We start from the raw sequence: 23,799 nt of genomic DNA on the forward strand, positions 1-23,799 counted from the left end.
AACTGCATGTTTTGTTCCAGTAAACGCTACACTCCTCTGTCTCTATTCCTCTTTCACCGCTCACTCCTTTTTTCATTCTCTCACCTCCTCCTCCAGTCAGAAATGTTGCTCTCCTACACTCCCACACACCAACGGGGGCGCGCACACACGGGCTCGCGCGCACACACACACAATTAGATTCACATAAGCATGAGGGAGCGAGAGGAAATATGAGTGAGAGACAAAGATAGAGGGAAAGAGACGGTACATTAAAGGGGAAGAAAATGCGATGAGATGAGAATAAGATGGGAGACGAGAGTGAGTAGGAGGCGAAATACACTTAAAAGACATAGAAGTAGTATTATATAAAAGCCAAAGTGATGTTTGGGTTGAAATGAGTAATGACACAACAACAACAAATGGCACTAGTAGAACACATGGTTCTATAAGGGTAGATTGTTTGGACTGGATTGTAAGAGCCTGTTAATGTTTAAAGATGGTTGAAGATTAATCATTTCAAATCCAAAGATTCAAATCACATTACCTTATATATGCAGGCTAAAATAATTGTCACATTATTATTCACGTCATTCAATTGTATGCAGCAAAGTAGCATATGATCACTGTTTGGTGCACTGATAGCAGAGAGGGATACACTGAATAACCAGCCACTGATGGTGAGGATGAAGGCGTGGGAAGGCAGTAGCTCAGTGGGTAGAGCTTCCGCCTGGGAACCGGAGGGTTCGAGTCCCTGCCGAGGTGCCCCTGAGCAAGGCACCGAATCCTCAATTGCTCCCCCCTCTGCGAAGGGTGGTAATGTAATGTAAGTCGCTTTGGATAAAAGCGTCTGCCAAATGATCGTAATGTAATGATGAAAACAAAATTACAATGGCAACATCTGTGTTCACTTTGGTTCCACACATCTGGAGATATAGAATGGAAATGCCCAGGCCTAGGTCGTCTGTTTTCCAGGTATGTTAGGTCCTGGAGAGTAATGGACAGCCTAGTATCAGTTATCACAAGGTGTCATTTGTGTCTGTATTACCATTATGGCAAATCACTTGTCAAGAAATGCACATGGATATTGTTTTAAGTGTTCACTGGTTAGATGTCACTCAGCCTGGCCCCATCACTTCAACGGATGAAGAAAAGAAGGTGAGAGGATAGTTGACTAGATGGATTGACTACACACTCTCTGTAGCCATCTTTCTCCCACTATCAGTCTCGGCATCCCATCTCCTCCCACATGCTCTCACACTGAGTGAGGAATCAATCCTTCTCACTTCCATTATCCCTCCCTATCTATCTCTATTGCTCTTGCTGTCACTTCATTCTGACCATTCGGTATCAATCCGACGCTCTGGCTGTGGGCACAAATGAGTGTGAGTCTCTCAGTCACACGGCAGTCACAGCATGTCCTCATTAAGGCTGTTCCAGGCGCCCGCCGCATCTTGCCTCATCACTTCCCTCCTGTAATTGGGCCACAACCTCGGCTCACCTGTCAGTAGGATCTCCAGTACAAATGCTCAAAAAATTCTCCCATTACCAACATAGGGACTTTTCGGGCAAAATATAGACTTTGACAGTGGAGTTGGAGTAATCGTGGGTCATTGCTATCCAGTGTGTATCCAAGCGTATCACTGCCTATTTAGATGTTATTCAAAACTCCACTACCTTTACCTACCTGCATTATGGATAAAAGCCTTTGATTAAGCAGATGATGCTGCTGCTACTGTCGCCGGCGGCGTGGTCGCCTCACGTTGGAGCTGCCTGCTGATGACGGTTCACATAGGCAAGGGCTGAGAGGGATTCCTAAAATTCCTAAAATTCGTTATTTTTTTTATTTTTTTATTTTTTTTGCGGTGGTCTGCGTTTTGTGTGTGTAAAATGATGCAACACACACATATATACGACAAGAGAGTACACAACTTCTGTTACATTACATTACGGTCATTTAGCAGACGCTTTTATCCAAAGCGACTTACAATAAGTGTGTTCAACAAAGGTAGATAAAATGTTACCACTATTAATACTACTACTACTGCTACAATAGACAATTGAATTCTAGCCAATTTGAAAAGTGCTTTGTGAGGACTTGTAATTGGTGAATAAAGTGGCTGGCGCATCAATTATTGAGTGGTGCTTGGGGGCTGAGATCAGGCTGCTTGGGTCTGATGTATTGATCAGTGGAAAATAATTTTTATTTGTGTTAACAGGCGACCTCAGCTAAGGGTTAACCTCTCCAGCTGGATGGAAGTGTCTGTGATTTTTGTTGTTTAGCCATGTCTCTTTGAAAGCCGAAAACACAGCCGTCCCTCACGTCACTCAGAGTGTAGTTCATTGTCCCTAGAAGCGCAAGTTGGCGAGCAGGATGGCCGGGGGAGCCAGTCTGACGCCAGACTTTAGACTAACTCGCTGCCCTATCTCGGTGCGTGTGGCTCTTCCTCCTTCTGAAAGGTGCAGCAAACCAAAGCGCTGTAGCTCCTCTGTCAGAGCACTACTGTGACCAGTGTCCTTTCTATCAATATCTAGCTGGAATTGGTTGCAAATGTGTTGCGAAACATGCTCACATTGCTCTTGCATGGCATGTAGGCTCCTGGGCTGTAATATTTCACGAAGTAATATTTCTGGCCTGTTGGCATGGAGACTAGTGGTGTTATTGAATGGTAGTGGGAATACTGTTTGAATTCTGAACAGTTAAAACAATGCAATAAAGAAATATCCAACTTCCAACCTTAGATTTAATATCTTATTATATTCTGTCTGTTAGTGTCTATTAGTTGTAGGCGTTCAAATTGTGTCTTAATCTTTAGTGCGACTATCTCTTTCATTCCCTGTCTGACCCGTCACTTTCTCTGGAGGGCAGGAAGTGTCTGAGACGTGCTTCCTGTTGCCGTTTGTGGCCCCGCCTGGCACAGCCCTGAGTTATGTCATACAACAGGAAGGATCCAAGTTTCCCTCTCAACTCTACCGGGTTGCTGCTGCCCTTAACCTTGCATTAGAAACATCTCTTATATGGCCATCGACTTTCCTCTGGCTGCGATCATTCCAATTCCGATCTGTTCCATCTTTAAGTTTGTTGGCAAGAATATATATCTAATTTGATGGATATGTCTGTCTAGGTTTAAGTACCATGTTTTCAGTTTTTCTTCTGTTATTGTGCTTATTGTGCGTGTATCTCTTCTCCACATTCTTGTCATCCTCCATCACAAGAGAGCGACTGCTACAGCACAAGTTAAACCTTGAATATGAACATAGATCAATAACAGACACGTCCTACGTCCATATTATCTACTATCTACTGCATATTTGTACATGCACTCTCCTGCTTGCCATACACACACACTTACACACAGACGCCAATCAGCTTTTCAGATGTTTGTTTCCAGACACTTCACATGAATATCACATCGGGTTTTGCTTTGGTCCCCTCCTTTTCTGTTCTCTAGCAACATAGAAACGGAGCGCGCCTGTAATCAAAATGTGACACAGATCTGAGAGACATCAAAGACATAAATGTGTGCTTTTCCTTTTTTAATGATGTGTGCTTGTTGTTAGACTTGAATTGGCCTTTTATACTTTTTTTATTTCCCTCCCTCATTTGGCATTCCTCTTGTCTGTTACTCTCAGCTGCCTGTCTGTGTCTACCCATCCTTCTCTCGCCTCTTACGTCGACGCCACACATACACAAGTACATCGGAGAGTGAGCCGCTCTTGTTTCTCCGTCCTTCTCACTCCTCTCCTTACTGCAGTGCTGTTCCAGAACATTGTTGCCCACGCAGTGCAGCGCCATTTTGGAAATCTGCAGTTCGTCTCTCCAGACTGCAGTCTTTGGCTCGAGTCACCTGCAGTGTGGTAAAGCACAGCCGGATGTCCTCATTTGCTATCTGGACACGAACCTAAATGTCTCCCATGTAATACGTAGGGGATAGAGCCGTGCTGCCGAAACCATGTTGAGATGTTACTGTGGCTAAAACGTGTAATTATCATCTTTATTTCTGCTTCTGTTCTTCTGCTGCCTCTCTCCGTCCACCTCTGCAATTGCTGTGGGTACAATGTTTTATATTTGCTCGTGTGCATTTGTTGGTTTTGATATAAATCGCATAGCTTGACGTAGCAAAATAAAGTTTCTATTCTTTCTCTACATGACCTTTGCTTCCCCCCCCCCCCCAAATTTTTTAATTTCCTTGAATTCATTCATCGTCATTAAGCTTCATTTCCATCGGCGTTCTTTGTCTACCCGCTTTCCTTTATCTCACTACAGTACATCAACCCCAAGCCACCATGCTAATTACACCACAGTTCGTTTTCTCTATTATTCACCACTCTGCTATTTCTGTCACCCTCTGTGCCATGTCTCCTATTGCTGCATTGCCAGCATGTTGCTAGGGTCTGCAGTGGATGCGGAATGAGGAGGGGAGTGTACCGTGGCCCGCTTCGACAACAAATGGCTGCTTAGCATCATGTGATTGGCACAGATTAGAGGGCTCTCTGTGGTGCGGAGGTGGCTCTCGCTGGAGCCAGGCAGCTTCATTGCTGCTATCAGAACGCAGCTGACTGAACCATCCGCCTGAAATGTGTTTTTACTATTTTAATGAGGTTTGGCTCTATAATAGGCATTGAATGGATGAAGCCAGGAAGTCTGAATCATCTAAAACAAAGTTACTATTAGTTTAGCCGAAGAACTCTGTGGAGCTTTGACACCCTATAGCTGCGGTCAGACCAGTCTGCACAATGTCTTCGAGGGTTCTCTGTCTAGCACTTGCAGCATAATCCTTTTGCCAGCAACTGCCAGAGAGCAGACAGTGGTTCACTGCAGACTCAGAACTGAAGAATGTACTTGCCATTAGTGATGAAACGTCTTCAACAGTAAATAGCTTTGAATTACTATTGCTACATAATGGCTGACATGCATGCAAGAGTATAAGCAGGGCCTTGGTTATGTTCTACAGAAGAGGTCATGAGGAAACTCGTAATTTACTGATTAGAAGGAGATTTTTAGCATTTGTAACAGTGATGGGGTTTGAATTCATCTATTAATCCTTTAACAAAATGGTGTTGTAGTTCACAGCTGGCATGAAGAGCAATGTAGTCCCCGATTTTTCCATCCGCCTGATCCTCAGATAAGACAGCAATTGAGGTTTTCTGTCAAAAAATGCTTTATGCTTTGTGCTTCACACGGGCCTTTACACAATGCATTGTCATGTCAATCCACCTGAACCAGATACGAACAACAACACTGGACGTCAGACTTGAATCGAGCACAGGAGGACACATGGATACAGCTTTTGTTGGGAGTGTGTGAAGCATCCCTGCGTAACCTGCTGCTACATTGTAATGGGGAATGAGATCTGAGCTTACCTGCCACACAAAAGATACAGGAGCAAAAAGAAGGCTTTACTCCCTGTAAATTTTCCTTATTCAAAAGAAAAAAGGGGACATCCCTTCTGTTGTGTGTGTCTGATCTGAGATCCAACATATTTCTGCATGAGCCAAACCGTGTAAATCCTGCACTGATTAGTTTTGTGCCGTTCAGAACAGGCCGAGCAAGCAAACGAGAGCCAGGTGTTGTGTGTCGTGGAGTTTGGCAGTTAACGTCCGTGCTTAATTGTTTTCACGTTGGATGCTCTCACACACTGAACCAGCGTGTACTGAACTTATCTTAAAAGCTTCCTTAAAACGAAGTCAAACTATTTTCCCCTTGCTTCAAATGTTGCTTATCTAACAAATGACCTGCGAACTACCACACACACGCAAACACGCAAACACACACCGTAGAGCAATGCCAGATCTTCTCTTCTAAGTAGCTGGAACTCAAAACAACCCACCATCTGCAGATCAATACTCTTAAAACACAGTGTCTGCTGCTTGGCTCAGTCTCAAACCCAGATGCTTATTTTTAGTCACTGAATGGTAAATGAAATGGGTAGTTCTCCGATAGGACGTGTGTGTGTGTGTGTGTGTGTGTGTGTGTGTGTGTGTGTGTGTGTGTGTGTGTGTGTGTGTGTGTGTGTGTGTGTGTGTGTGTGTGTGTGTGTGTGTGTGTGTGTGTGTGTGTGTGTGTGTGTGTGTGTGTGTGTGTGTGTGTGTGTGTGTGTGTGTGCGCGCGCGTTTTTTCTCTCTCTCCACTGTTTACTTATTCATTTTCGTATGAAGCCACCCGAGAGTGAGCGAGGTGCGATAGCGTGTGTGTGTGTGGTCACAGTAAATGTCAGCAAGTTTCCGAGGACAACACTTTCCATTACGCTTGCAGCACACACTCTTTATTACTATATCACTTTCTCTGTTTATCCCATTCTTTAGTTTGCCACCTTCTTTGCCTCATTGAGCGTTGGCTGTGCTACTCTTGATTGATGATATCCGTCCTGTATCCCAATATAAAGCGTAGCAGAGTAGCATTTACAATTCTAAAACTGACCTTCTTTAGTACCACTCCATTCACATCCATCATATGCTAGACCATAATCTATCATACCTCCAGTTTTGGGTAAAGTTGGATGAGGGAAGCTCTCATTTGAATCAAAACTTTGACCTTTCTCCTCTGCAATTGGTGTTAAAAGTCAATGCTAAAGGAATTCATAAAGGATAGCAGAGTAATATAATAGATTATTGCACAATGTCTTTTGAAAGAACGAGGCAATCAAAGTTGATTAAGTGAATTCTGACGGCCCTTAGTAGGAATATCTAATGTGCCTAATCTGCGTATGAACCCTTGGCATATGCATAACTGGGTCTGTGGTGGTCCTTGTATGGAGTGGGGTGTGATTGGTTGGCCTGTGAGGTAACAGGTAGTTACATCACTTTTAGCAGCCTATAAATATCAGACGAATCCTGCGGGGAAAACCACTCTACCTTTCCACACTCACATCCACTCTGCTCGCCGTAAATAATAGATGGTCCCATCACGGGGGCAATTGGGTGAATAGGCCTGATTCATCAGAGCTCAGACAACCCAGATACCACTGTCCTGTGTGAATGGTTCAAAGCCTACATGACGGTGAAGAGTGCTTTCTTTGTGTTTCGGCTGAATATGGATCAGTGGAGCTCGTAACACGTAACCTTGGTTGAGCACAGATTTACAAAACGGCGGCGGCACCTCTCAATATCTCACACACACACACACACACACACACACACACACACACACACACACACACACACACACACACACACAACCCCATGGTGTTGAACTGGGAGGCTGAGCAAAGACAATAGATTTAGCTGTGCCATGGAAATAGACTGCATTATGCTCCCCCCGGTGTTCCTGTACATTGTGTTCAACTCAATCCGTCATACATTACTGCTCGGAGTTCCAGGAAAATCCAAAGTAGATGTGTTAATGGAGCTCATTGCGCCACCATGGGAGGAAGTGGGAGGAAGCAAATGTGCGCTGTCTCTGAGACACTAGACGGAGTGAAAGAAGAAGCACAACTTGATACATAGGAAGTTGCGGTAAACCTCCCCCCCCCACATACACAATAACTTATTGGTGAGTTTGTTGAATGTTATGACAGGTAATTGTGTCATTGTTAAACACCAGGGTCCTAAACTCCCTACTCCCTATTTTCGCTATCCTTTTGCCATCATCCACATCTCTTTTTCTTATCGCTTCTTTATGTCTGACTCAGCTGCACAGCAATCCAGTTAATTGAGTTGGAATCTTTGAGCTCTGAGCTTTTGCCACAGCCGGTCTGAACTTCACTGCTGCGCTGTAACCACGGGCCTCCTGCAATGCAGAGCTTTGTGCTTGTGAAATATGAAATGGAACTTCATTCAATTTTTGGACTGTGTTGTGTAACCGTATGTACTGAGTTGTATCCCGGCTGCAGCCACTTTAAAGCTTCCACGCAAACAACAAAATACCACAGAAGACATGTATTGACCAGACCAGAATAGAAACTCCCATTCTGCAATTACCCCCTGCCATTGTGCAGCCTTAGACCGTTCAGTTTATGTTGACGTTGTGTCAGAAAGCAGTTGATCCGATTCCATGCTGCGTGTTGTGTTGGACTGCATGTTTTGGAGGAATGCTGTGTACATTGAGAGGCTTTATTTTGACAGTATATTTGATCTGCACTGTTGTTACCAAGCAAACACATTTTTATTGACACTAACATAGCGGAGAGCAATGCGGTCCACAAAGGCACCGCCTGTCCGTTCCACTCTCACACGAGTCAGATTTGATAGTTCATGTGGATAATACTTCTTGTGTTTTCCTATTTATCCTGGCTAGAACAAATTTTAGACAGTCCAACGTTCAGCATTTCCAAAAGACTAATCACACATTACACCAAATTTTCAATGTCAATGTAATGTCTAACCTAGATCCATCCAATCAATGTTAGGTTAATCATTTAAAAAACGAATAATAATAAGCCCCGTAGAAAGCATGGATACGACCTGATCTACCCCGGACTATAGCACTGCTCAGCTTTCTGGAACAGCTGCCCAGTAACCCAGTAAGTAAGTGGCCGGCTAGATTACAGAGCACAGGGAGACACAGGAAAGAGTCTGAAAGCCACGTCAATGTTCAGTCTTCCTGTCGGCGGTTTGGGGGAAACCCAGTGAACCACAGGGCTGAGCCGGGCTCTCGGGTCAAACCAGCAACCTGAAGTAAACCTACACAGCATAATGAGAATACAGCTCATTTGTGCCATAGATTGCGAGAGGAAGAGTAAAAAGGGGAAAGAAACGAAGCTCAGATTAGCCTCTTCTCTGGGGGCGTTGTTGGTGCTATCCTAAACTTCGAGTTGGAAATCATTGCCGAGATCTTTAAATCTTTGAAGCCGTTTAAAGGAGCCTTAAGACAGGACAAGGCGAGAGCTGCTGCTCTGCATGGGAGAGCACACGGGGAGTTCACCAGGACAGGGGGGGCAAAGGGTGGGATGTATAGAAAAGCTTCTTGTAATGAATTATTAATGTAAAAACACAATGATCATTAAATCAATTATGTTCACTAGTCTTGATGTCATTATATCATTTAAAGACCACAGGGGAGAGGGAATACACCATGCAAGCTCATTTATTGTGAACATATTACAATCATTTCTCCACAACATTTTAAACACACATTGCAATTTTTAGATATATTACATTTACCCACAACATACTACAACAATGTTGGGACCGATCTGTGCTGTATTCAGCTGAACCAGTGTTAAATTCCTGTATTGGTTTGTGAAGCCATAGCTCCTTTCCTGTAACCTGCTTCCTCATCATCTCAGCAAATATCAATGCTCCTCTTATCCCACTGCCTGCATCGCCTCACAGCTGGAGATAGGGGACTATGTGCAGTGTTATGCCTCTTTAATGTCACGCTCCAGAGGAAAAGACAACTGCGGCAGACTTCAGAGCACCAAAAAAAGGCCCCTTTTACATTTCAGTAAGTCAGAGAGGAGACCCCACCCCACCGCCGAGCTGTGCAGAGGGAGGGGGAACGGCGTAACGTGTTTATCTTTCCACACAATTACATTTTTCACTTTGAAAATCTATGAGCCGCAAAATGCGACACTTTCGACTGCACGCTGCCTGGCACCATTCAAAGAGAAAAGAGAATCATGTTTGATTTATTTTTTTTCCCTTCTTATCACTCAGTGTCTTGGCGTGACATTTCCTCATCTATGTTCACAGACAAGCTGAGATGAAAAGCTGTTTAGGCTTTCAAGAACAAGAGCAGTAGGCCACTTTTAATCCATTTCATACACAAGTTTATGTTTTATATTTGTTTTTCTCATTTCTAATCACATTTCTATTTTTATTGTTTTTCCGTACACACTCATTCTAAGTATATGAAGTCCATATTTTCCCACCAACACCCACGCAGTCAGGCACACTGAGTCTGAGAAAAGGTGTCGGGGAGGAAAAATCTGATGTCATGCAACATTTCTCATCACCTGTGTGTGTGTGTGTGTGTGTGTGTGTGTGTGTGTGTGTGTGTGAAAAAAACACTTTTGTGTACACTGTCAATTTGAGTCATAATCCGGAACCATGGTTCTTGTGCTCTTAAGGCTCTCTGTTCCCTTACCACATACACAACTGCATGTTGTATACACACACACACACACACACACACACACACACACACACACACACACACACACACACACACACACACACACACACACACACACACACACACACACACACACACACACACACACACACACAGACGGTCACACCTATGCCCAGAAGCATCTTTGCGGTAGGAGTGTGAAAAGACAGAATGTCAGAGTTTGAGTCATCACGTCTCCCCAGTCAAAGTGCAGTGATGCAATGGTGACACGTGTGTAATTGTTAAAGCTATGTTAAGATGAAAAAAAAGTTCTTTCTAACATGTTTCTCCTTCTTTTTCGATTATATAAGTAATTTCTTCTCTCCTCCTGTACTTCCGCTGATGAATAACTATACAGGTAGACACCAGTGATTGTTCAGGTTCGGTCCGTAAGAAACAAAGGTCTAATTAAAAACTTTATCCATCCAGTTACTTTGCACGACAATGCAGGCTGATTAATGAAGACGTAACGCTGTCCTCTGCAATTAAGGAATATTAATTTGCCGTAAATTACAGCATGGGACAATAGAGAAAGGATATGGAGGATTTTTGTGTCATTCTTCCCATCTGTCCTAGACTTATCACCTCTATAGACACAGACACACCCACACATATTTAATTGGCATATAAGAACCATCTGTTAAGCTTTACCTCCATTTATTGTTTTATGTCCTTTGTTGTCGAAGCGTTCTCTGTCTCTGCCATTGGTCCTCCTCTGCTCTGTAATTGTCAGCCTGTATGACTCACACACGGGAGCCCGTTCCATCATCCAGGGCTCATGCTGGAACACCTGTGCCGCTCGGCGATAACATTAAGAATGGAGCAGCGTGAGACCTTGTAAAAATAGTCAGGTGTTCTGTCCTCATGGTAACCCCTTATGTAACCATCATAATGGTAAACTTGATGCACAAATACTGCCATTTATTCTTCAACTATGTGTGTATATAATGTGTTTGTAGCTGCCACAGCCAAGCAAAGGAAATAGAAGGTTATTCTATTGTCGAATATTGAACTTTGCTCCCTTCAGAGAGAGAGAATATAAATCTCAGCATTTCCTCACCATGTCATATTTCTCCCCAGTATAAGTAGCTGTACCTGCAGAGATTCACCTCAGCAGAACGTTCTGTACTTAAAGCCAAAAGATTGAGCAGAGCGGGGAAACTATTCTTATTTTTCCTTAAATTCCATGTTGGAAAGGTGTAGTCGTTACTATACATTTCACAGTAGATCCCCTGTGGTCGTATAGTATAGTTATGAGAACTATGACATAACATACTATTAACCGCTTTTATGAAACATCAGGCATGTATCTGCTACAGTAAAGCCGGTATGGCCATCTTATATTTATGGTCACAGCTGCAGGATGGTTAAAGCTGTGGCCATAGAGTGAGATAGCAGACGACCTCAGTATCGCTCAGCAGCATTAAGCATTGATGACTTTCGGTATTTAATTTACCTCATTTAGACGCTGCTAAAGGTTACTGAACATCTGTCAGCGTAATTGGCCTTTTGCAGAGGGACACCATTCCCCCCCCCCCCCCCCCATTTCCCTTTCCCCATACATGCTGTTCCACTCCTTTCTCCAACTCTTGTTCTTTCACTAGTCTAACTCACCCTTTGCTTGTCTCATTAGAGCACTCCCTTAATTGTCATCACAGAAGAAGAAGGCACTTAGGAGGTGGTTGCTGAGACATACCCACTGATTCCAGAGCCTTCATTGGTTGTTGTAGTGCGCAGTGCTGGTAGTAGTGTCACTGCTGCCATCTTGCCCTGATGTTAAACAATAATAATGGTATTAACCGAGGAAGAGTTGCCGATGCTCCACTATCAGTAGCCTGGTGTTCAACGTGCTTTAACATTCTGTAGTTGTTCGTTGATATGTGAAGGTATCTGGTGTGAAGTTGGTTAATAAGAAGAAGAAGATCCTCAATGACTTTGGCATAAAGTAAAAGAGCACCAAAGCGAATGGCCTCTTTAGCATATCAATCACGGTTCTACTACACAACGCCATGCATATGTGTGTGTCTGCAAATCACAATTTGTCGCAGAGGTTCATATGCGCACACACTCATTCACACCTGGCTGTGAAATGGAAAAGGCTTTGAGTGTCTGCCTGTCAGACTTCAAACACTTTAGTCTTTTCAAAGCAAACCCAAGCGCGCAGACTGAGATGTCATGCTGCTAAAACACCGTCTGAGGAGCACACAAAAAAGGAGATGGCGAGGAGATACTATAGCATCATCAGTATGAGCCCCAAGCCTCCACAATGGGAAAGCAAATGGGGGGGAAAAACACAAATGTTCTAGATTTATGTTCGGGGCTAGATCATGTAAATGGAGTGGAGTTTGTCTTCGGGTCATCAGAGGAACATCTGGTTATCAAAGCCTTTTGGCTGGTACATATATTTCCAGTATATTCACAATGATCTGCCGGAGATGTGAAATAAGGCAACATTGTTAACACCGCACTGATATTTGCCGGGCCAATTAAAGTTGTGTAAAGCCGAGGTCAGTCCTCTTTGCTGTGTTGTCAGTAAATGGCGTCTAATCTCTTTTTCTCTTTCCTTTTGCAGTTCACCTGCACAGCTGTTGTTTGGGTGCAGAGCAGACGATGTTTTAACTCTCCAGCCGCTTTGAGAGTTCACCGTCGCCACGTTTGGCTTTATCACATTCAGCTCTGCAAAGGTATGAAGCTGCAGAAATAATGTACTTCTTTTTTTGATGATTAATAGACTTCAAAATTTCAGTAGTGTGAATAATATTCTGCTTATGTGACACTTAATAACTGGTAGAAGATATACACTCTTGGTAATATATGCTGCAGTATATATTGTCTAGCTTGGCACTTTTTCATATCATACACCAGTCATAAACATAATTAATATATCATCATCACTGTATATTATCATCTTTTATCTGTCTAATGGTCTGTTCTCTTTCCTCTGCAGCACCAAATGTGTCCTTGAGACTCTTTCGCCACCTCGCTCAGTGGACACGATGTTGACCGTCATCTAAACCTTTCATCACTGCATCCGGCATCCCTTCCTCTCCCTCCCACCTCCCCTCCCCGTACCCTCTCCCAGCTCCATAATGACCAGTTTGAAGCGTTCCCAGACGGAGCGCTCTGTCGGAGGCTCGGTACCTGCTTCAGATGAGTTTTACACTCGCCGCCTGCGACTCCCAAACGGAGGGGCGCCGCCGCCCCGCAGTGAGAGCGCCCACATCTCCTCGTCGTCCACCACAGGCACCAACCCCGGTGTCCCCAAGATGGGGGTTCGAGCTCGTGTGGCTGACTGGCCCCCGAGGAAAGACGGTGGAGGAGGAGGTGTTTGGCATATCACTGTGGAAACAGACTCGCCCAGCTCCACCACCACCAGCTCCTCAGGATCAGGAAGTGGGGACAGAGAAAGACTTGTAGGGGGAGGAGGAAGTGGATCAGGAGGTAGTGGTGGAAGTAGTGGGGGAGGAGGAGGAGGAGGAGGGGGAGGAGGAGGAGGAGGAGGAGGAGGAGGAGGAGGAGGGGTGTCAGCTGTCACGGCCCACAGCAATTTGTCGGCCAAGCTTGGTCACTTGATCAGTCCACAGGACTCATCCATGCTGCGTAACATCCACAATACCCTGAAGAGCAAGATGCAAAGCAAGGGAAAGGACAATCGCTTCTTGTCACCGGATGGCTATTTGGGATCACCCCGCAAAGGCATGAGGAGAATCCGCCAGAGGAGTAACAGTGACATAACAATTAGTGAGCTGGACGTGGACGGTAATGAAGGCTGGTCCTTTTCTGGGTGGACACCCATGCACCGCGAGTATGGTAGCACCTCATCTATAGATAAGCACGGCGTGTCAGGAGAGAGCTTCTTTGACATGCTGAAGGGGTACACGTCCTCTGAGGCCCCTGATCAACGAAGCCCTGCTCCAGAGAGACTGACCGAGCTCCTTACCGTGGCACCTATCAAACAGGCTGCCTTGGACTTGCCCGACGGACCCCACCCCAAAGGTAGCCCTGCCAGTCGCCTTAAGGAACGGGAGAAGCACTTGAAGAGGAGGTCCAAGTCTGAGACAGGGGGAGAGTCTATATTCCGCAAGCTTCGCAGTGTGAAGATAGACGGTGACACATCTCGGGCCGGCTCAGATGTGGAGGATGGGGGAAAGGGGGACGAAAGCGGCCCTCCTCCTAAACCATGGCAGTGCCAGAAAGGCTTCTCACATTTGGATGTCCAGTCTCTACTCTTTGACCTCAATGAGGCCGTTCAGAGCAGACAGTCAGGCGGCAAGCGGAAGAACACCACGACCGGAGCCTCAGCCGCTGCTGCCGCCTCCGCTTCAGCTAGTTCTTCCCTTTCTTCGAATCAGAGTGGAGTTTATGGGTCACCCTGCGGATCGCAAGAGGAACTCAGCTCCAAGGAAGGGACAGGAGGACACAACACCAACCCTGCCTTGGACCCTGGTGACGACAAGAGCAATGACCTGGTGCTCAGCTGTCCCTGTTTCAGGAATGAGATTGGTGGAGAGGGCGAGAGGAACATTTCTGCTGCAAAACAGGTAAGCTCTGTTCAAGAATATGATAATTAGTTTATTTTAATTCCTGAAATTAATTGGTTGGTTAATCTAAGAGCCGTGACAAAATGACTCCAATTTACCTGCATGCCTATTTAAAAACACAAAAACAAAATCCTAAGGTTGGAGATTTCTTCTAATTCTGTATTCTTCTGTTGTTGCCTTCCATCCTATAGCAGGGCAGCATAGGCAGCGGAGGGAACTCAAACAATACTTCAGGTAGTACAGAGGAAGGACCCTTGGAGGGAACCCTCACTACTCACTTCACAAACGCTGGCGTAGCCGTGTTGGAGGCCGGCAAAGATGGGCCGGGCCTGCATGCTGATCGGTCCAAGCGATACATTGTGGAACATGTTGACCTTGGTGCCTATTACTACCGCAAGCACTTCTACCTCAGAGGTAAAAAACTAGATGGTAACTAATGACTTGATGTAATATGTAATGGTGGTAGTACTGTTCTGTGCTCTGCAATATAATCACCATCCCTTCCTCCTCTTCCTCCTCCTCCTCCTCCTCCTTAGAACACTGGAACTACCTTGGGGTGGATGAGAGCCTGGGCCCAGTCGCAGTCAGTCTGAGGAGGGAGAAGTTGGATGAACACAAGGACCACGGCCAGCAGTACAACTACAGGGTCATCTTCAGAACTAGTGAGGTACACAAGTTGTAAATTCAAAATCTTTGCTTTATTTTTTAGGTCTTTCGCTCCCATGTCCACCCATTGATTCACTGTCACTGAGTATCTGAGGTCTTGAAATGTCCTTATATCCCGAGCTCAACACCCACCTACCATCTTTGTCAGCCTTTATCTGTGAAGGACTGAACTGTGCCATTTCGCCGCTAAAAGAGACTAAAATAGCACAAACGGTCTAAGAGTGGAGAAGGAAAACATTGCTTTTGTACTGGAGTGCTTTATGAGTAATAACTGTTCCAATCTCTTGGGATGACGCACAACCTACTGTGCTGTGTTTCCCTCCATTTTCTCCCCTCCTCCTGCCTCCCGCGCTCCTCTTTAATTGCTATTTTCAGAGCAGAGAGCCGGGCAGGTATGTGTGTCCGCGTCTGTGTGGGAGTGAGTGGGATGCAGTGATGCTGAAGAGAACAATCCAGCGTCCACTGAGGGCAGCCATTGTCTTTCTCTTTAGCCAGAGTCTTTCTCCCCCTTTCATTTTGTTGAACCTAGAGGCTGTTGGCAGGTCATTTAGCTTACTGAACACTGTGGAATGACTTAAAAACACAAAACGTGGTTGAAAGTGATTTGTAAGAGCTGTAGGGACTCAACAGATATCCATCTGCCTTTATTTGCTTGTTAATTAGCTATCCTTCTGTAGTTTTTTGATTTATCCATGGAAGTCCTTGATTTTCTTTTAGCCTGAAGCTTAGGAGGCTTCAAAGTGGAAACTGCAGCAGCAGCAGCAGTAAAGCCCACTCACATTCTGTTCCTGTCTTACTTAGCCAGATCATTCTCCACACTTCATTTTCACTGTACCAGGGCAGTATAATTGTCTGGCAGAAACCACTTTTTAGTTGTGATTGTGCAAATAAAAAATCATTTGTCTTCCGAAGCCAATTAAGCAACCAAGCACTGAATGATGTTGATGCTTGCTGCAGATGAACCTTTTACGCTACAAGATTAAGTTAGTTGGAGCACAACTGATTGAAGGCTTTGTCCCAATTTTCCATGGTAGATTTGCATTTCTGCTGCTTGCTGCAAAACTGCAACTGCTTTTGCTGTTGCCGGGCATGTTGGAGAGAAGAAGTGCACTGCAGAGAGGGACCTTGACATTTTATCTATACAACCGCTGCAATGATGTTTCCACATACAGTGCTGATTCTAGCCTCAATGTTTTTTTCTTCTTCATCCCTGGGTGTGGCGGCTCCAGTTGAATACCCTACGCGGCTCCATCCTGGAGGATGCGGTACCCTCCACTTCCAAGCACGGTCTAGCTCGAGGCCTGCCCCTCAAAGAGGTGCTAGAGTACCTGGTGCCTGAGCTCAATGCCCACTGCCTACGTCTTGCACTCAACACACCCAAGGTCACTGAACAGCTGATGAAGCTGGACGAGCAGGGGGTAAGTAAAGATAATTCAGTGGGGTGGATGGGTGAATTTATTTAGACTGTCATTGTCCTGTACTCTGTGTAGAAAAGTACTTTTTTTTACCCATTTTGTGCTTAGTGGATCACTTCATGTGTTGTTTTTCCGAAAGGAGAGCATTTCATTCTGTAATGAAACCATTGTTTGTAGAGTATTTCTTTTATTTTCAATATTATATTAGCCTCATTTGTACATTTACTCATGCGGTGAACATTTATTTGGAGTAACTCCCTCACATAGCGACAAAGTGTCTCTCATGAGCGTGTGTGAAAAAAAGATACAATCAGCTATTTGATAGTCACGCTCATGCCGCCATCATCTACATGCTTTGAAAATGTCAACATCATTTTTCCCGGAAAATGGCATCACGAACACAATCCAAGGTGGTTATTGCTAAAATGCCAACCTGAGTTAACCCTAAACTGTGAAAAAGGTTACGCTTATGTGATATATACAGTATATATTTTATTTTTAAGCCAGTAATTGTACCCTTTTCATTCCATAAATCTCTTTTCTCCCAATAGCTGAGCTTCCAGCGGAAAGTGGGGGTGATGTACTGCATGGCAGGCCAGAGCAGTGAGGAGGAGATGTACAACAACGAGTCAGCCGGTCCTGCACTGGAGGAGTTCCTGCATCTGCTAGGGGAGAGGGTCAGACTAAAAGGCTTCAGCAAGTACCGGGCACAGCTGGACACCAAAAGTATGTATACAAACACAATGACATGTTCTGAGCTTAACATGATGTTCCTGACATTTTAAAAGATCTTATTTCTAGTTTTGCAAATAGTTTGACATCTGGCATCTACCTCTTCTTTAATTGTGCTGTACAGCCACAAATTCTTAAATATCGCCATCGACTGTTATATCAAGTTAAGTCAGTTTTCATTGTAAGCATCGTCAGAATATTTGGAACGTCGAAATGAGTTTGATTTTTGATTTGAATGCTGGGAATTCTCTTCAAACAACCCAAAACCTTCATTTTGTAAAACGGGTCCCAGATGCCAACTAAATCTAAAATGTTATTCGTGTACAAATCAGCACACAGTTAATTGCCACATTTAACTAACATAATTAAACCATCTGTAATTACAAAAGGAGAGGGTGTGAAGGATGTTTTTGCAGAGGTTAAGGATAATGGATTGTTGATGATTTGGTGGTCAGAGAGTTGTTGTGATTAGTATGAGAGCACGTCACAGGTCAAACTGCCAGAGACAAACCATTTCAAAACCATTTCAGAAAGGAACAGGAAGTAGTTAGATATCAAAGTTGATGCCAAGAATTGTTGCGAAGGGTCGTGTTGTACATCAGCATAGCTTCTAAAAACGGAGACTCCCTCATGAGTATTGCTGTTCACAGAGGGAAGATAACAAAGATATGATGGATGGATGAAGCTTCATTTATTTTGTTAAAAGTGCAGCAATTTCACACTACACTCCATAAATGGCCCCTGAAAAACGACTCACTTTGAGCTAGAGTCTTAATGACGAGGTTGCACAGTTTTAGGAGCGGCACTTCAGTTTAAAATGAACGGCGTGAGATGGGCCATTAAAACCAGAACCAGGCCAATTCCAATCCTTTTCGCCAAAATATGAAACGGTTTTCTTCACAGTCGTGTCTGTAGGTGAGATGATTTTACTGTTCCTTTCCGTGACGACCTCAGGGTGGTTGTTGACTCACCTTTAGAGCCAGAGCCTGTTTAGCACTAATGTGACACCCAGACCCTCCTCGCCATTTACAGCAGAGGGAGAACGGGGAAACACAAGACTGGACCCACGGAGGTAGAAAGAGAGAGAGAGCACATACTATAGTGGTAGACAGCTGGTGAGAGAGAATGAATGACACAAAAGGAATAAGGCTGAGTAGAAAATGTGTGAGAACCAGTGTCAGAAGTGAGTCAGCGTCAGCAGCAGGCACTAGACAAGAAATTCATAGATAAATAAACGAAACATTCATCTCGACATCGTATCAGGTGGTAAAGTTCTACACATAGAATTAATCTCTTTCTTGTATTATGCGTCTCCCGTCGGTCGTAGGATTAATGTACCGTAATGAACAAGTGAGTCAGTTTAGCAGTCTGAGATGATTTGTACTCTGTTCTTTGGATAAGCAGGGATCTTTCACTCCACTCCTACATTTTTAAATGTTCTATTTAAAAGGCAGAGAAATCAAATCAAGTTTACAATGTCTCGTCCTGGAGGCAGGTGCTGGTGTATTTACAGGGTTAATGGGCCCAGAATCGTTTCTTTATTTCTCTCTTTTCTCTATTTCTCTGTCTCTTTCAGTGTTTTTTATTACCGCCTTTTCACTGATATGTGTCTCGGTAGTGTGCTAGTCCTTTTCCAAATCTCATCCATCTGCAGGGCTATGATTTATTCCTGTGTAGAAAAACATTTCAAATTTAAAAAATGTCACCTTTTCCTCCATCAGCTGACTCAACAGGCACTCACTCCCTCTACACCACTTACAAGGATTATGAGATCATGTTCCATGTGTCCACCATGCTGCCCTACACACCCAACAATAAACAGCAGGTATGTGGATGCATATGTAAATGGCACACAATCCAGCTTTGCTTCACCTATAGACGGGGGAACACGGGGACAGAGTGCTTTCCTAGCCTTCATAATGTAAGCGGTTTAGTATTTAACCATCCGTCTTTCTGCCTCTTCTCTGCTTCTTCCTTAGTTACTGCGCAAGCGTCACATTGGGAACGACATCGTCACGATTGTGTTCCAGGAACCCGGGGCGCTCCCTTTCACCCCCAAAAACATCCGCTCACACTTCCAGCACGTCTTTGTGGTGGTGCGTGTGCACAACCCCTGTTCTGAAAATAGCTCCTACAGGTGAGATCCATTACCACAGGGCATGAACTCCTATAGATCCGGGGGAAATTGTACACTCGTGAATTGTCCATCATTCTTGACATCACACGCCTGATACTTGAAAAATCAAACAGCAGGCTTCGACTGTAGAGGCTGCTCAATTGAGTACCACATTGTCAGAGATGTGCAAAGTAGAATCTGTACAGTGAGTCAGCTCAGGGTCATATTTAAGAAATAATGAACATCTTGCCTTCCCGCCACTTCCTGTTTCAAACTGTTCAGCTATGAAGTACATTTCATTCTTTGTTTATTCCTGCATCTGTCTTGTTATCTACTTTCGCTTCTGTTAATTTCTATTACCCCTCTCTCTGGCTCTTACTCATTCCCCCCATGAATCGGGGGTTTTAATCACTGTCTGAACACATTGTGTGAGGTCCTAATTGTCCCTCATGGGGCCGCTTCATAACTGAGAGGCAGCACACACGCATGCACACACCAACAGATTCATAAATGTGATGTTTGCTGAGAAGAAACAAGCTGCACTGATACTAAAAACACCAACACCTTCCATTCATCTCTCTTTATTTTGCTCCACTGCTGCATTGTGACCACTAGGTGAACGGAGACTCCAACAATTACGTACACATACTAACACATCTCGTTAATGTCATTAATTTCTTTCTGGCTGAATGTAAGATTCATTATTCTCGCTCTTTTTAGTCTCTTGATTTTCCACCATCTCCTGAATATCTGGGTTAACTAGTGAAACATGTGGGCGTGTATCAAGCAGCTCATATGTTACATGCAGTTTCTGGGCTGAACACATACGGCGTGCTTGTCCAAGCTTGTTTGCTGCACACTGCTATCTGCTGTTTGGTAAGGCAGTGTTTGTGGGAGCTTTGAGACTAACCCATGCATTCCGTGTGAAGGCTGGAAAACCAAATCAACAAGCTAAAAGTAGCTAAGGCTTAAAAAAACCAATGGTAACCCAGTCCAGGATAATCACACGCACGTCCTGCACGCCTTTGCCAACCAAGCCACTACACCAAATGTAATGTAGCTGTAATATAACCAATTTATGCCAAGAAATCAACTCTAGTTGCGACAAGTAGGCTGAAACCTGTTTCACATGCACACACACCCGCAAACACCTCCCCACGCCTCCCTCTCTGTAGGTTTGGACATGTGTTTGTCTTCTCGCCCTGGCACAGTGGGCAGCAGGTTGTTGATAGTAGAGGAGCCGAGCTGCCCACACGCTGGTTATTTATAAGACCGCAGATCGCTGAAACCATAGGAATGCACTTTTTCTCTACTGCCAAACCTTCCTGCCACAAGGGTCACAGAGCAGCCCAGCAGTCGCTACCACGCCGCATTTTCCTCTCTCTACACACACACATACACACACACACACACACACACACACACACACACACACACACACACACCCTTTCTTTCTTTCTCACTCATCCTCTCATCCGTCTCTCTCTCTCGCCCTCTCCTCTTTGTCCTGGATGAGTCACAGGGTTTTGGTCAACTGACTCACAGGTGTCTGGGATCGATATGAGTGTATTTAGAGTCCCATTGTCTGATTCTAATGTGTTGAGTGATGTTTGTAGTGATGGGGATGAATGGAGAAGGTCACGTCACGCACATTGCTTATCATTTGTTAAACCTTCTTAGCCGATGATCTCAGAAATAACACACACGACTCATTTATCAACTATGGAGACGCGAGTGTCCATTTTAAAATTTAAATTCTCAGAGGTTCCACATTATTTAACGATTAAAAATAGTACTTAAAGTAGTTATAAAAGTAATCAGTATGTTTCTTGGTATACTTCAATACCCAAACAGCTACACAAACACACACACACGCGCATACCTTCTGCTATCAGCGGATGAAAGAAGTTAGTTTGAGTGTCCTTGTCTAAACATTGTAGTATAATAGTTGTTTTGGGGAAATGGAAGGAAATTTGGCAAGATAGTATTGTGTTGTATTATCAAAGTCTGTAAGTTTACTCTCTGAGGCAATCTCCGCCCAAGAAATGTTGTTTCTTCTCTTTCCTCTGTCTGTCACAAACAGGGAAAGGTGGGAAATGAGATGTCAACAATTTGATGGGTAGCATAATTGAACACCACACCTCTCCAGAGAGGATGGGGTGTCTCTGAGATATGTTTAGAAATATGCGGGGGACATATTGTCTTTAGTTGCTTATTAGAAAATGCAATTAATCTCAGGACATGTCAACACGTGTCGAAGCTTGTCAGCAGGGAGGCGTTTGGGTCGAGCACTTTGAGCTCCGCTCGCTGCCCTGTCAGCTGGCAATTATTACCTAAGAGAGCATCTGTAATTGAGCCTGTTTGGTCATGGAGAGGTCTAAACAGAGCAGCTGACCTGTACACTGGTACAGATCTCCTTAGGTCATGAGCCAGACCGTTTAATAGCACAGTAACTGCTTTGTTTTGAGCCATTTGACACAGCAGGTTGTAAGTCCTGTATGTTTGTCAATTCTAAGCAAGTGCAGTACGTTTATAGACATGCACGCTAGCTTTTGACCACTCAGATCCACTCGGATTTCCACAAAAGCATTCATTTAGCTTCCCGATCCTTTCCTACTTTCCCGCAGCCCCCCATTTTAACAGCCATGTATTACTTCTCTTTCACTGTGTGGTTTTTGTGAGACTTTGGGCAGAAGAATCGGAAAAACAGTCTCCTGTCATCCTCCTCCCGTCTACATGGCTGCTCTGCTGAGTTCCTGACATACCAGACAAGTCAAACGGCCTCAAATGGCCATAGCAGGGGCTTAATAAGGAAAGAAAAGATGAGGAAGTTGAGGAAAGTTGGTTGGAGAGCAAGGAAAGCACTGACATTGAACTGAACTTATCCTGAAATGATCAGTAATGGCACTGCAATTTCAAACTTAATTTTGAACATATTATCAAGTATTGTGCATATTGTCTATGTGTACATCTGCTTAAATGCCTTTGTTGTCTTGTTGGATATCATATACCATTGTGTTTGTTTTCCTTCTATGTATGTTTATACAAGAAAAACAGATTGATTAATTTCGCAAACAGCTTCAGGATTTATATTAAACATACCCGTATCAGATTTGACATTACACAGTGACTTACTAACTTACTTTATAATGAAACTCTGGAACCATTTCCAATGATTATACAGAACATCTGCTGGTGTCTACTTGGTGAAATCATTATTTTTCAGTATTGTAACGAAAGACTTAATAACTATAATTCTCCTTATTACGTCTCTCTCTCTCTCTCTAAGCCTCTTTTTTTTTGTATCTCTTCCCCCATAGTGTGGCAGTCACCCGTTCCAAAGATGTCCCTTCTTTCGGGCCGCCCATCCCAGAGGGTGTGACCTTCCCCAAGTCCTCTGTGTTCCGGGACTTCCTGCTGGCTAAGGTCATCAACGCGGAAAACGCTGCACACAAGTCACACAAGTTTTGCGCCATGGCCACCCGGACGCGCCAGGAGTACCTGCGGGACCTGGCCGAGCGCCACACCACCAGCACCCCCATCGACCCCTCCGGAAAGTTCCCTTTCATCTCGCTGGCCCACAAGAAAAAAGAGAAGACCCGGCCGTACACGGGGGCCGAGCTGCGTAGCCTGGGGGGCGTGGCATGGGCAGTCCACGCCGAAGATCACGATACCGGAGGCGAGCTGGAGGCCATGTTGGCCATCTCCAATGACTTTCTTATCCTATTGGACCAAGACGCCAAGGCAGTGGTGTTCAACTGTGCCACTAAGGATGTGATCGGCTGGACCCTGAGCAGTCCCGCCTCTATGCGGATTTTCTACGAGCGGGGAGAGAGCATGTCTCTGAGGAGTGTCAGTAATAACACTGAGGATTTCAAAGAAGTCATCAAACGCCTGGAGGTTAGAGAATACAGACACACACACACACACACACACACACACACACACACACACACACACACACAACCACTCACACACATACTGCAGTCTTCTTCTAATGATATCAATTAATGGCATTTGTTGTGCTGCAGGTTACACAGGCCTTCATGACTAAGCCTGAGAGTGCTTTGATTTAATCTGCCAAATGAGTGTGTTGCAAAAGATCAAGTATTCATTGTGGGTGAATAAATTTAAAAGCGAAACAAATCCGAACAATTCAAATCAGTTGGAGGCGAGTTTATTTGTCTTTTTCTTTCTTACCAAATGGGGCCCCTGCCAAAGCTGCTGGCAGACCCCATGTGGCTAAAAGGAAGAATCTCTTTAAGGGCAAAGTATGACTGAAGTGACCGATGGTTGAGT

At 44.5% G+C, this 23,799-nt stretch overlaps 1 protein-coding gene across 1 annotated transcript in view; it reads left to right on the forward strand.

Annotated features, from left to right (window-relative positions):
* The window catches only part of sipa1l1 (signal-induced proliferation-associated 1 like 1), a 54,195-nt gene that overhangs the window by 20,013 nt on the left and 10,383 nt on the right, over positions 1-23,799 (forward strand). Inside the window, exons 3-11 of the mRNA XM_076167222.1 lie at positions 12,603-12,714; positions 12,978-14,571; positions 14,763-14,985; positions 15,108-15,238; positions 16,467-16,655; positions 17,204-17,378; positions 19,106-19,209; positions 19,364-19,521; positions 22,821-23,400. Of these exons, the coding sequence (XP_076023337.1) occupies positions 13,120-14,571; positions 14,763-14,985; positions 15,108-15,238; positions 16,467-16,655; positions 17,204-17,378; positions 19,106-19,209; positions 19,364-19,521; positions 22,821-23,400 (3,012 nt within the window). The 5' untranslated portion in view covers positions 12,603-12,714; positions 12,978-13,119. The remainder of the gene's footprint in view (positions 1-12,602; positions 12,715-12,977; positions 14,572-14,762; positions 14,986-15,107; positions 15,239-16,466; positions 16,656-17,203; positions 17,379-19,105; positions 19,210-19,363; positions 19,522-22,820; positions 23,401-23,799) is intronic.

This window comes from Genypterus blacodes, unplaced genomic scaffold, assembly GCF_046128005.1.
Source record: "Genypterus blacodes isolate CSIRO-AG114 ecotype Tasmania unplaced genomic scaffold, CSIRO-AGI_Gbla_v1 ptg000013l_1, whole genome shotgun sequence".
Classification (NCBI taxonomy): Eukaryota; Metazoa; Chordata; class Actinopteri; order Ophidiiformes; family Ophidiidae; genus Genypterus; species Genypterus blacodes.